The sequence below is a fragment of the Myxocyprinus asiaticus genome, chromosome 38 (assembly GCF_019703515.2).
Source record: "Myxocyprinus asiaticus isolate MX2 ecotype Aquarium Trade chromosome 38, UBuf_Myxa_2, whole genome shotgun sequence".
NCBI lineage: Eukaryota > Metazoa > Chordata > Actinopteri > Cypriniformes > Catostomidae > Myxocyprinus > Myxocyprinus asiaticus.
In genome coordinates, this window is record NC_059381.1 from 17,632,707 (window position 1) to 17,648,088 (window position 15,382).

At 40.2% G+C, this 15,382-nt stretch overlaps 1 protein-coding gene across 4 annotated transcripts in view; it reads left to right on the top strand.

The window, feature by feature from the left end:
- Positions 1–15,382, top strand: part of LOC127429003 (glutamate receptor 4-like) — a 155,275-nt gene that overhangs the window by 72,765 nt on the left and 67,128 nt on the right. For all 4 annotated transcript variants that reach the window (XM_051677716.1, XM_051677718.1, XM_051677719.1 and 1 more), the window contains exon 3: positions 8,793–9,032. In XM_051677716.1, the coding sequence (XP_051533676.1) occupies positions 8,793–9,032 (240 nt within the window). The remainder of the gene's footprint in view (positions 1–8,792; positions 9,033–15,382) is intronic.

The following is a 15,382-nucleotide window of genomic DNA, read 5'->3' on the forward strand; positions in this document are numbered from 1 at the left end:
TTCCTGTGGTTTGCATTTGAGGGTCGGGCGTATCAGTACAAGGTCCTCCCTTTCGGCCTGTCCTTGTCCCCTCGTATCTTCATGAAGGTCGCAGAGGCAGCCCTTGCCCTGTTTAGGGAAGTGGGCATTCGCATCCTCAACTATCTCAATGATTGGCTAATCCTAGCTCACTCTCGGGATGTGTTGTGTGCACACAGGGACCTGGTGCTCTCGCACCTCAGCCGACTAGAGCTTCGGGTCAACTGGGGAAAAAGCAAGCTCCTCCCGATTCAGAGCATCTCTTTTCTCGGCTTGGAGTTGGACTCAGTCTTGATGATGACGCGCCTCATGAACGAGCGCGCACAGTCGGTGCTGACTTGTCTGAAGGTGTTCAGACAGAAGACAGTGGTTCCACTGAAACTGTTTCAGAGGCTCCTGGGGCATATGGCATCCTCAGCAGTGGCCACTCCGCTCGGGTTGATGCATATGAGACCGCTTCAGCACTGGCTTCAGACTCGAGTCCTGAGATGGGCATGGCACCACGGGACACATCGCATGGCCATCACGCCGGTCTGTCACTGCCTCTTCAGCCCTTGGACTGACCTCACATTTCTATGGGCAGGCGTTCCCCTAGAGCAGGTCTCCAGGCGCGTCGTGGTTACAACAGATGCCTCCAAAATGGGCTGGGGCGCTGTATGCAATGGGCACGCAGCCGCCGGCTCCTGGACGGGCCTGCAGCCACGTTGGCACATCAACTGCCTTGAGTTGTTGGCAATTCTGCTCACCCTGTGGAGGTTTCGGCCATTGATCCAGGGCAAGCATGTGTTAGTTCGGACAGACAACACGGCAACGGTGGCATACATCAACTGTCAAGGCGATTTACGCTCCCGTTGTATGTCACAACTCGCCTGCCGTCTCCTCCTCTGGAGTCAGCAGCACCTCAAGTCACTGCGGGCCACTCACATCCCAGGCAACCTCAACACTGCAGCGGATGCGCTGTCACGACAGGTTACCCTCAGGGGAGAGTGGAGACTCCACCCTCAGGTGGTCCAGCTGATTTGGAGTCAATTCAGGCAGGCACAGGTAGACCTGTTCGCTTCCCAAGAATCCTCTCACTGCCCGCTCTGGTATGCCCTGACCGAGGCACCTCTCGGTATAGACGTGCTGGCATGCAGCTGGCCCCCTGGACTACGCAAATATGCGTTTCCCCCAGTGAGCCTACTTGCACAGACCCTGTGCAAGGTCAGGGAGGACGAGGAGCAGGCCGTCCTGGTAGCAACCTACTGGCCTACCCAGACATGGTTCTCGGACCTCACGCTCCTTGCGATCTGTGATGATCTGGGGGTGCTTCAGCATGGCTGGAATCGGGCAGATTCGTCTTTGTGAAGGATGCATGAATCAAGCCACATACAAGGTTATCCTGGAAGAAAACTTGCTTCCTTCTGCTCTGACAATGCTCCCCAAACAATGTTGAGCTGTTTGAATTTTTGCACTAGTTGTGGCATAAAGTCACCCAACAGTAATATGAAAGACTGGTAGAGAGCATGCCAAGATGCATGAAAGCTGTAAATCAAAATCAGAGTTATTCAACCAGATACTGATTTCTGAACTCTTCCTAAGTTAAAACATTAGTATTGTGTTGTTTTATTTATCGTCGATTTATTGAAGGTCTGAAAATACTGTTATTTTGACCAGTTGTCATTTTCTGCAAATAAATGCTCTAAATGACAATATTTTTATTTGGAATTTGGGAGAAATATTGTCATTGCTTTATAGAATAAATAAAAAATGTTCATTTTACTCAAACACATACCTATAAATAATATGATAATTTTGCAGTGGTCTCTTAATTTTTTTCAGAGCTGTATACAGTATATCGTATGCTTTTGTGTTAATATACTCTGTGTTTGCAGGATAGTCTGTACTGTTAATGTTCTGCAACTTTGGGGCAAACTCGTCCCACAGCCTTTATCGGATATTCCCCAAATTTGTGTCAGATCATCTTGAGACAGTGCTGGCCAAAAGTTATCAAAAGCTTTTTAATAGACCAAACCGTTACAACAACAAATTCAGCAGTGAGGACGTCAAACAGGAAGTAAGGTTGAATCTCGGCAACGCTTTGTCCTATCGAAACGAAACTTGGTATGCTTCAATAGGACCATGATCTGAGGGTACATGCCAAGTTTATGACAGCGCCACCTAAGGGTCAAAAAATCTAAAAAGTTCTATTTTTGTCGAAATTGTTTTTATCAGATTTGCTTAAAATCATAAGGTGTCTATGGATACCTTGGTTTATAAGGATTTCGACAATACCAATTATTCTGACATCGACCATACTCTGCCATTTTGAATATTAAAAATAAAGTTTTTCATAAAATTGGTATGCCTCTTCAACATCATGTCCTGAGGTTACCTGAGCAGTTTGGAGACAGCGCTATAAAGTGGTAAAAATGCTTAGTCAATTTAAACAACTTTTTATATATCACTGCATGAAAAACAGCAGTATCTAAGCGATTTTGTGTGCTAACTCTCAGCTTGGTATGCCACTTCAGCACCTGTCAGCTTGTTGCCACAGTGGTAGGCTGTACTGGACATCAAAAGGGTACTGGATCTAACAATTGTGGAATTGCAATTCACATCATTTCCACTCTGCGCTTTCTATTGGCTTAGTGTGGGATGCATGCTGCCTTTTTGGCTTGGCCCCTATAATTACTGACTGCAGCTATATTTTGATGTTATTTTTGTATAACCGTGAACTAATGTTCACAGAACATTGAAGGGATTTTTTTTTTTTCAGAATTCAGAATCTTTTTCAGCCAGAGTTGGAGTCATGACCAGACTTGCCAAGACCCAGATCCAAAGCAATACCAGACCCCCTAAGATCTAGACTAATTTAAATGAGCTGAAATAGAGAAAATTCTGAATTTATTGCAACATTTATTTCAGATACCCAATAATCAAGTTTCAGTGAATCCAGTTTTCCCAGACATCAACACCGAGGGCACCTATAAGATCAAAACTCCAATTCTGTTTTTTGCCTGTCTGATCACATTGCTCCAAAGATAGAGCTCCTCCATATTTGGAAATTTTGGATTCCCATTGCTGTTGATGATGCAATCTACCTGTGTATAATTTTAAAAAGTAATCAGCTAAGCTGAGCTATTTTGTGAAGCCTTGCACATGTTCATGTGTAGTAGTGTTGTGTGGATTATGGTGGGGAGACTAACAGGAAAAGAGGAGAACTGAGACAATGCTATTCACTGTGTGATCATCTTTGTGGCAGATATTCATGTGGGAACACCTTGCCTATGGCGTTGTGCCTTGAATGGGAATCGGGTCTTGGACAAAATTATTTAATTGGAGTGCAGATGTTGATGGGCATGTCAGTGGGTATCCCAGCAAACATATAACATTCCTGTAACAATGCTCTTTTTGGGTATTTCTTTTGGAAACAAATTCCTAATGTTCTAATAACGTTCTTTTTAGCTTTTATATAACAATAAATGAACATTCCTCTTAATGTTGTAGGGAGATTTTATAGTTGCCAACTCATATAGAACTTTTTTGAATGGTCTGAACTTTTTTTTTTTTTTTTTTTTGTCTAACCATAAACTGATGTTTCAAGAACATTGAAGGGAGGTTTTTGTGAGCCAACCCATGCAGAACTTGGGTTATTGAATGGTTATTTTTATACTAATGTTGTTTTTATTCCAAAAATTTTTATCTGGGAAGTGAGGTGACTGTGTATGTGAGTGTGTATATTTGAGTATTTTCACATTGCTGGTCCTAGAGGGTTGAATGTTTTTGGTTGGCTCAGTGTATCTTAGTATGTGTGTGTGCATGTACATGGAGGCACAGAGATTGGCCTCTCTCCCTCTGTGAGAATTATGCCAATCCACCATCACATCCAGGTGTCTCTTAGTTCCCTTCCCCCAATCTGAGCCAGATGTAATCTCTGCAGCCATGGAGATAGTGCTTTTAGCACATCCATGATCAAAGAGCCTATACTTATAGCACAATAAGATCCCGCTAATAATCCACAATTACTATCAGACACTTGCTGGTGCCAGTCAGAATCATACAAAAATAACTAACCATGACAAAAAGCACTTTAGATACCCTGCATTCAGCAATATATAATTATAATACCATTGATTAAATAAATGAATGTGCTTGTGTACGATGACAAATATCCCTCCATTGCAGTGACCGTACAATGCATTGTTTGTGTGTTAGTTTTAACATGCCATTGTCTGTTCGGAACAGAAAAAGGAACGTGAAAATCATCAAAGCAAGGTGTTTTTTCCATTAGTGTAAAGCAGTTAAGCTCCAGACTTTTCAAAGCTATGGAGTCGGTCTTACTGCAAGAAAAAAAGAGAAAAATGACAATTACTGTGAGACTGTCAGACATGAGAGAGATTTCAGAGAAGGGTCTGTTTAACTTTCACTTCAGACTACAGCAGTAGATCAGACATTGCTTCAGCAGCCACTGAAGTTTCTCAGAATTGCAAAAACAGAAGGCAGCTTGGAACTTATTATCATACAGCATAGAAAGTATATATTAGAAACTGCTGGCACTTACTATACAGCTGCAGCTCTGACTCAGTAATGAGCAAGTCCACCCGGCAAGTATGTCTGATCCAATTTTCCATTTTCCTGTTTTTTTCCCCTGTGTTTTTGGTGCAAAGCCCATTTAAAAAAGGACCCGCCCTGTAGCTCATTTCCAAAGTTAAATGATTGCTTTGTGTTTTTTGTGTTGTGGTATTAGCTACTGTAAATAGTCACACTACTCAAAATTATATTTTCTCAAAATGATTTTTGCCTTGTTTTCCACTTAAAAGAAAAGTTCACCCAAAAATGAAAATTCTCTCATTATTCACTTACCCTGATGCTATCCCAGATGTGTAGGACTGTCTTTCTTCAGCAGAACACAAATGAAATTTTTTAGAAGAAGATAGAGCTCTCTCATGTCCTTATAATGCCAGCACTTTGACGGTCCAAAAGTCATATTTAGTCATCTTAAAAGTAATCCACACAACTCCAGTCGATTAATGAATGTCTTTTGAAGCAAATTGATAAGTTTCTATAAAAATAAAATTGATAATTAAAAAGTTATTAACTTTTAAAAAGCACTTCCTGCCAGCAGGGATGGATTTTGTGATTTGGGGGCCCTAGGCAAAGTACAGGGATGGGGCCCTCTTCAATTACACACATTTATGTCAGTTTTCTCTGAAATGTACTGTATGAGAAATATTATATATATACACTACTGGTCAAAAGTTTTGAAACACTCATTCTTAATTATAATTTTTTTTTTTTTTTTTTTTTTTTTTTTACATCTAGAATAATAGTAAAGTCATCAAACCTATGGAATAACATAAATGGAACTTTGGGAATTATGTTGTGACTAAACAAAATCCAAAATAAATCAAAACTGTGTTATATTTTAGCATCGTCAAAGTAGTTACGCTTTGCCTAGAATTTGCAGATATGTACTCTTGACATTTTCTCAACCAACTTTTTGAGGTATCACCCTGGGATGATTTTTAAACAGTATTGAAGGAGTTCCCATCTATGTTGGGCACTTATTGGCTGCTTTTCTTTAATATTTGGTCCAAGTCATCAATTTCAAAAACGTTTTTTTTTTTTAAATTAATGTGGCAGCGGGGGCGTGGTCAAGCATCTCTCCGGAGAGAGAGAAAGCGGTAAGGGCGCTTACACCTGAGTTAAATTATGTCTAACACCTGTCTCAAATTTCAGTGAGCACGGGGAGAGCGGCATAAATAGAGCCACACCGCAGATAGACGAGAGAGAGAGCCTGGGCATCAGAGAGCCAATTGTGAAGCCATGAGTTTATTATTTCAAGAGTATATTTTTGTGAAGTAGTTTGTATATTTTTGAGAGTTAATCATTGAACAGTGCAAGAGCCCTGAATGTGTGTATTTGCTGTAGTAAGGAGAATAAAACGCTTACCTGAACCAGGAAATCTGCTTCTCGCCTCCTCCTTCCACTGAGAAGTCTTACAATTAAATTTTTGTTTTATAATGAAATAAATTAATATGGTGGCACAATTATATTTTTGTCTACAAAACTAATTTCAAACATTTAAGCATATGCCTTCAGATCAAAGTATTTTTAAGATCATTAGAAACATTTCAGTCAAGTGTTTCAAAACTGTTGACTGGTAGTGTGTATGATATATATATATATATAATATATATATATATATATATATATATATATATATATATATATACATACACAGTACTGTGCAAAAGTCTTAGGCACATAAGATGTTTCACAAAAGCATTTGTCTTAAGATGGTTGTTTATATCTTCAGCTTTAGTGTGTCAATAAGAAATAGAAATTTTAGGCTCCCAAATGTTCCTTTTGCAAAAAGAATAGAATAGAATAGAAGAACAGGGAGCCCTGCAACAGATGGCATGGCCCCCACAAAGCCCCCCACTGAACATCGAATCAGTCTGGGATTACATGAAGAGACAGAAGCAACTGAGACAGCTTAAATAGATAGAAGAACTGTGGCAAATTCTCCAAGAAGACTGGAACATCCTATCTGCCAACAACCAAGAAAAAACTGTGTCCAGGTGAAAGTAAGAGAATTGGTGCTGTTTTGAAGGCAAATATTGATTTAGGTTTTTTATGTTTACTGGATTTAGTAATTATGTATTAGATTTAGAAAACTATTTATGGCATTATTTTTGAAGACATCCTCACTATGCAACATTTTTCACAAGTGCCTAAAACTTTTGCACAGTACTGATATATATATATATATATATATATATATATATATATATATATATATATATATATATATTATGGAATGGTATGGAGAAAATATTCCTTAGTCTTGAAAGATATCACTGAAATACAATAAGTGTCCTGAGATACCTCATCGGTCTATGTGACAGCACTAGACTGTGCAAACAGCAAACAAAAATGTGTCCGTGGTTGTGTCTTTCTCCCTGGTTGTGCCAAATTTCTAAAAAGGAGTGAATAATAATGTCTGACAATGCATTATATAAAAAACACAATCTAGCTACTATGAACTACAATACTGTATATGCCACTACAATGCCTTTTTCTTTCTCACTCTCCCTCTTTCTTAATGCAGTTTTCCTCCATCAACTTGACCTTGAATTAACTTTGTCCAAATTATTAGACTAAAGGTTGACTTTGCATGTTTCCAAAAGGCTTTGATCAACTTTTAAATTTGAAAACATAAAAAAGTTAGCTAGATTTATGCTGCTAAATATGGTCAACAGTCTGAGAAAAAAGTTTTCTTATTTATGAGTGTCAATGCCCAGACCAAATTATCATCCACACTGTGTATTGGTGACGATAGTGAGCGCTGTGCTCATGGAAGCAGCGGCGGATGACAGTGCAGGCTGTGCAGCAATCAGATCCATTTGAAAAGACAGTGTTACCTTAGGAAGTCTTGATTCCGTAAATTTTTTCTCTCCACAAATTCAATTCAAACTGAACTAGCAACAATGTAGCTTAGCTTGTAACTTGCAACAGAATACATGGTGAAATCACACAAAATTGTCCGAGCAGTTTGGCTGACTTTCACCTTTTTATGAACTTGTGTATATGCATAAAACCTTGGAATATTCCATTACAGCCTGCTCTGAGGGGGGAGGGGGTTGCTTGCATTGATGGTGCTGAAAATAACAGCGATATCAATCATATCAGCGTTGTAACAGTGATATTTAAAATTTCATCACACGTTATTTAGCATTAATGATCATTTAAAAAAAAGCATATTATTTGTATTTTTAAGGGGCCCTTGGCATCTGGGGGTTCTAGGTGGTTGCCTACCTTTGCCTAGTGCTAAGTCCGCCCCTGCCTGCCAGCAGCTGATGCAAGAGTTTCTTACATAAACCTATCAGTTCGCTTCAGCAGACATTCACTGATCAACTAGAGTAGCATGAATTACTTTTATGCTGCCTAAATGTGACTTTTGGACCGTCAAAATGCTGGCACCCATTTACTTCCATTAAGGACCTGACAGAGCTCTATCTTCTTTTAAAAATCTTTCAAAAATGTTCTGCTGAAGAAAGACAGTCATACACATCTGGGAGGGCATCAGGGAAAGTGAATAATGAGATTTTTCATGTTTATAATGAACTATTCCTTTAAAAATATTGAAACATCTTTAACACAAGATCAATTTACATGAGAAGCAAAATTGTGTAAAATAGTAAGACTTATTTTCAGAGATTAAATCTTGAATTAAGTTTATTTTTCTAAGCCCAATGACAAATGGTTTTTATTTTATTTTTTATTTATTTATTTATTTTTTCTTTTCTTGTTTTAAGCATCAACCTCTTTAAACTTTGTTAGATTTATGCTTAAAACAAGAAAAAAATATTTACCAATGGGGTAAGAAAAATAAATGTATATATTTCTCTTAAAACAAGTCATGATTGCTAATGGAATTTTGTTTCACAAGTAAATACATTTTGTTTTAAGGATGTTTAGATATTTCTACTGGAAAACAAGACAAAAGTACTGATTACAAAAATGCAGTGCAATTCTTGTGAAATGTTCAAAAATGGTCTAGTCTGTAAATTCATGTAGCGAATAAATGTACTTGTTCACTTGGTGGATGGGTCTCCTAGGCCATTTCACTAGTGTTTCAAGCACCTACTCAAGAGTAGAATACTATGTACGCTTGTTGCCAATGCTCTAAAGTGAAGTAAATGTTCTGTTCTCCCTCAGGTTTTGTGTAATTAAAGTTTTAAATACTTAACTCTTGCTCTCTCCCTCTCTGTTGTTGTGCCTTGCAGTCTGTTCCCAGTACTCGCGGGGTGTGTTTGCCATTTTCGGCCTGTATGACAAGCGTTCGGTTCACACGCTAACATCCTTCTGTGGCGCGCTGCACATTTCCCTCATCACACCCAGTTTCCCCACCGAGGGCGAGAGCCAGTTCGTCTTACAGCTGCGGCCATCCATACGAGGGGCCCTTCTCAGCCTCCTAGACCACTATGACTGGAAGCGTTTCGTCTTTCTGTATGATACTGACAGAGGTAAGACAATAAAATTCACAGAAACACATCCACTCCCACTGATACACATTTCCATTTGTAAATTAGATTAGAAAAATGTAAAACTATATTTTATGCTAATCTTACAAAAGATATACTGTATATGTCACATATCAATATAACTACTGTGTTTATTGGTGGTCTCATGGAGTCCGGTGACTAGGAATGATGATCCACTCTGGATTTTGTTTCCAGAAAGCCTGTTAATAAAAAAAGAAACTTATTTTCTTGAGAGTGGGGCCAGTTCTTAAACTCTCAGTAGACTAATGAGCAGTTTTGCAGGCCAGAAACAGGACTCCTCTCTCTCTCTATCTCTTTCCTTCTTGCGTGTGTCTCTCCCCTATCCTTTCCATCACTGTCTTTTCTATTCTTTCCTCTTGCTATGCTGTGCTAAATTGAAACATTCCCAGGAGCCCCCAAGGACGAGCTGTGGCTTAAGGTCTGACACACTTCTGAAATGAATCTACTTCCTGTGAGAGACTAGCACAATATCATCCTCGAGTAAATAACGGTGGATTATTGCAAAATATCCTATAAATAAACTGGAGATCTTTGGTGTCTTGTGTGCGAATGAGATGCACTGTTCTCTGTCATATCACTGAAATTCCTTACTTGTACTGTAGATATCTTGGAGTTTGTTTGATTGGGCTTCTCACATCTGCCAGATTAATGTTGTTGTTTTTTTCACATTCCATATGGCCACTTATTTGCAAGGTTTCCATATGGTAAATTAAATAAAATAGAGATGTTTGAAATTATATCAGCATCAGTTTAAAATACTTGGATTACCTTTGCCTGGTGCCTCTTCAGTAAATCGGAGCAAAATAGAAAATAGGCAATATTTTGTATTTTTCTTCACTTACATAATAAAGCAATAGGCCACAATAGGTTACAGTGAGTTTAACACAGGTAAGACGTGTCCATGTTGGGTTGTGCTTAAAAACCCCTTATGCTACCTTCACGTGCTATTGGAATTATCGTAAATATGATTTTCCCACTCGGAAGTTACACATGAACAGCCCCTCAAGTTGTAATTACGACTGAGAAGCTCTGATATAATTTTGATGCCCATCTTTTTCCGAGTTGGGAGGAGTCATAAACTTTCAATATGGTGGAGGAGATTACAGTTTCTGTAGTGAATGACAGGTTTTATACATTTTTCTAAATACAGAATTTTTTTTATCGCTCGCTATTTCGGTCATATAGATTTACGTATATCAGCAACCATTTGATGCATGTTGTACATTTTTTAAACCAAGAAAATAGAATGTAATTGGGCAAAATACCATTATTATCAGCATGCTGAGTAATATGTATCATGATGTCAAAATAAAAGTTCCTCAAGAAATATGCATAAATGAACTTGCCGTCGTCCTTGTTTCCCGTTCTTTCCGACAACAAAACACTTGAATTCTACGTACTTGTATTACCACTTCAAAAGTGGGAAGTAGGATAATTCTGACAGCTCATGAAGGCAGCATTAACTGCAGTAAGATCTCTGTAATGCTCATTCTGGAGCAACTTATTGGTTTAATGAAATCGCGGCAACGGCAATACGATAAAAGTCAGAAGTGTTGAATAAATACAGTACTAATAATAATCGGTAGTCTTGGATCGATGCCTTTTCACGCATCGATAATCTGAAGATTTTCCTGATGATTATCGATATACGGGGGTTTTCAGAAATAAATAGGGCTTCTCACTGCACAATAATCTTTTTCTTTTTAAACATATTTCAAAATACAGCTTTGTTAAGTTTGAGTGGCAGGGTAAATTAAAAGGGGTCACTGGTTGTCTCACACCGGACACGTCTGGCAGACGATGTTCTAAAATTCTTGGCAATTATTTTTCTACAAAGGTACGCACACACCAACATTCAGCGTCAAAATTCTACAGTGCCACGGAGCGCAACTTGCATAATTTTTCATTAAATTCGGCTCAAATCATTATCAAAGGACAGATTATTTACTCTAGCCATCACTGGATCATATATTGTTTATATGAATCTTTCATATAGCCTACACAATGTATTTTCAGTTACAAGTATGTCATTTTATTGTTTGACAGCTTGAATGAAAGAAATGTGAAATCCAAAAACAGTAAATCCAAACGTGAACAAAGCATAAACTTGACTAGACTTGACGAAACTTGACTTGACTTGACTTAACTTGACTTGACATGACTTAACATAACTTGACCTGACTTGAATTGACTTGACTACCAAACAATGTTACAACACACAATACCTGACAAAGGACCAAGGCAAACATGAGGGTATAAATACATGGACAAGTGTAACAAGACAACCAAGATAAACAAGATAACAAGACAATAAACCAATGAAAACAAGACACATGAACATAGAGGGAAACAGGAAGGTCACATGACTTGACATGGAAACAGGGAATCACATGACATGGAACACATGACTATAAAACAGGAACTAAACTTCCAAAATAAAAGACATTAACATAAAACATGAACAAAAACACATAAAACCATGACATATCCCCCCCACTATGGGCGGCTGCCTACACCCCAAAATAAAAACACAGAGTTCAAGAGGGAGCTGGGGAGGGAACCATGGTGACTTGACGTGGTTACATGGCATGACATGGTAACATGGTACGGCAGGATCCTGACTTGGCCGTGGTAGGCGTGGAAGCCAATTCGTTGGCCGTGGCAGGCGTGAGCTCTGGACCGTGGAGCAGAGGCGGGCCTGGACTGTGGAGCAGAGACGGGCCAGGACAGTGGAGCAGTGGCGGGCCAGGACAGTGGAGCAGAGACAGGCCTGGACCATGGAGCTGAGGCGGACCTGGACCATGGAGCAGAGGCAGGCTTGGACCCACTAGGGGCAGCTCTCTACGCCCCAAAACAAAAACGCAGAGTTCAAGAGGGAGCTGGGGAGGGGACCGTGGTGACTTGACGTGGTTACATGGCATGACTTGGTAACATGGTATGGCGGGATCCTGACTTGTCCATGGTAGGCATGGAAGCCGATTCGTTGGCCGTGGCAGGCGTGAGCGCTGGACCGTGGAGCAGAGGCAGCCCAGGACAGTGGAGCAGTGGTGGGCCAGGACAGTGGAGCAGAGGCAGGACCGTGGAGCAGAGGCGGACCTGGACTGTGGAGCAGAGGCGGGCCTGGACCGTGGAGCAAAGGCTTGCTTGTGACATGGCATGGAGCAGTCTGGGGCTTGGCTGAGACATGGCATGGAGCAGGCTTAGGCATTGCTGTGACATGGCATGGAGCTGGCTGAGGCGTTGCTGTGACATGGCATGGAGCAGGCTGAGGCATTGCTGTGACATGGCATGGAGAAGTCTGAGGCATTGCTGTGACATGGCATGGAGCAGGCCGAGGTGTGGCTGTGACATGGCAAGAAGCAGACTCAGGCATGCCTGTGACCTGGCATGGAGCAGACTCTGGCGTGGCTGTGACATGGCATGGAGCAGACTCTGGCATGACTGTGATATGGCATGGAGCAGAATCTGGCGTCTAGACTCAGGATCCGGGGCAGAATGTGGCGCAAGCTCGGCGACCATGATGTGGGACCCTGGCTCGTCGACCATGACGTGGGAACCTGGCTCGTCGACCATGACGTGGGACCCTGGCTCGTCGACCATGACGTGGGACCCTGGCTCGGCGACTATGACGTGGGACGCTGGCTTGTCAACCATAACGTGGGACGCTGGCTTGTCGACCATGACGTGGAACTCTGGCTTGGTGGTCATGACGTGGGACTCTGACTTGTTATCCGCCTCCCCCACAGTGAACGGAGAACCACTTATCAGTAGGGCAAGGTCAATATACTGAGTCAGGCTGTAGGTACTCCAACCGTCAGGCATCAGGCAGGAGACCAGCTCATTCAGCCCAAAACGGAAACAGTCCTGGAGGGAAATCTCATTAAAGCTGACCCTGCAGGCCAGAGCGCAGAAGTCCTTTACATATTCCTCCAGGGGACGATTCCCCTGACGTAAACGAAGAAGCTGAACTGCTGGGTTCATTTTGCGGTCAGGTATTCTGTAACGATGCTCTGGCAATGACAGGCAGACGAAGATGAGATGATGTGAAGAACCCAAGTGCAGTTTAATACAAATGTGAAATCCAAAAACAGTAAATCCAAATGTGAACAAAACATAAACATGAACTTGAATAAACTTGACTTGACTTGACTTGACTTGACATGACTTGACCTGACTTGACTTGACTTGACTTGACTACCAAATTGTTACAACAAATAATACCTGACAAAGGACCAAGGCAAACATGAGGGTATAAATACATGGACAAGTGTAACAAGACAACCAATGAACAGACAGAACTATAAACAAGATAACAAGACAATAAACCAATGAAAACAAGACACATGAACATAGAGGGAAACAGGATGATCACATGACTTGACATGGAAACAGTGAATCACATGACATGGCAGGGAAACTGGAAATAACATGACATGGAACACGTGACTATAAAACAGGAACGAAACTTCCAAAATAAAAGACATTAACACAAAACATGAACAAAAACACATAAAACCATGACACAAGGCTACAAACAGAGAAATTTCATAATAAACGTAACCATTTTCATTCAGTTTGCGCAGTAACACCAGTTTCATATCACCCTCTTGTGGTCTCCCAATGCTATTACATCAGACTTTATTAACAGAAGACAAACTGATTGAATTGGAAAGCACACAAATTATGCTTTTCATTTCAGTGTTGGCAAATTTTATTATATCGATGCCTCAAAAATATATTGATAAAATAAGAGTCTGAACTATCCATTTTATAAGGATACATTTGGATGAGGAAAAGTGATGCAATAAACAATTTTACATACAGTATGTAACAACAGAAAAGACAATCAAGACATAATTGTATGTATCCTATTGCTTGCATAATATCTTTGTTTACAAGCTCTTGAAAACATGGTCCCCAGAGGTGTGGATTTTGTCCTGATGGTCTTTGTATGCACTGCAGGCTGAGTGTTTTGAATTGCTTTAGACTCAGTTCTGGGCAGATACAATCTGAGCAGGATGTAGACATGATGAATGGTTTAGTGTAAGAGGTTGGCACTTCACTGCATTTTCATGGTCTGTTCTCCATCTCTTCTTTCTCTCTCTCTCTCTCTCTCTCTCTCTATCTATCTCTCTGGCTGCTGTATGTTTGGAATAGCATACTACCATACTACTCTTACTATTGCTGCCATGTATAGTATGTACACTGTGCACAGACGGAGAAACCTACTGCATTTGCAAAAATGAGCATTATACAAAAGGCCTTACTGCGTGGAATACTACATCCTAGAACGCAATACACTTAACTTGACCTTTCCTTTCCAGTGTGATGGATGAAGCTAAAGTAACATCAGTCACAGTTTTTAACATCTCTTTAATGACATTTGATTGGACTGCCAACCGTTAAGACATTTTTACACAAAACTGGATTAAAAATTTGAATCTTTTATGTCTGAGCTGATGATAGGACTCCACTCTAAATTACACATGCTACATAATGAGGTCATGTAATAAACAAAGTGAGATCATGTGTGATAACAATGTGGCATATTACTCTTGGAAATAATGCCCACTGTAACACTTACTGTTTTTTATAGTTGGCAGTATACAGTGTACATTGCACAGTATTAAGTAATTAGTAAGCTAGTATTCCATTTCGAACATAGCCTCTCTATGCCCCTATCACACACATACACACACATGGTGGTGCGGCTATCCTTATGAGGACTCTCCATAGACATAATGATTTTTATACTGTTCGAACAATAGATTCTATCCCCTAACCCTACCCCTAAACCTAACCCTCACAAAAAACTTTCTGCATTTTAATTTTTTTTTAAAACATTGTTTAGTATTTTTTTTAATCGATTTGAATTATGGGGACACTAAAAATGTCCTCATAAACCACATTTATAGCATAATTCACTTAATGTCCTCATAAACCACCCAAACCCGCCCACACAATCACACACAGTGCTGTTTCCCCCTGCTGGGCTGCATGGGAAATGAGGAGGGTGGGGGGAAGGGAATTCTAGCAGCTCTGATGTTGATTCTGTTTTTTATTGGGTCCCCCATACATATGGATATTCACTCACATATACACATGACCACTGATTTATCAGCTATTAATCAGAGCTTTATTCTTCATTGGGGGGCGGGGGGTTAGAGGATGCTCATGTTATTAGCTTCAAGAGCTGTGATTTTAACGAAGGAAAAATTTTACATGAATACACAGAGCTGAGTAACTGGTCGATATTACAGGTGTCTGCAGATACTGAAAATATAGAGCAGCCATAGTGTGAGATGAGTTTG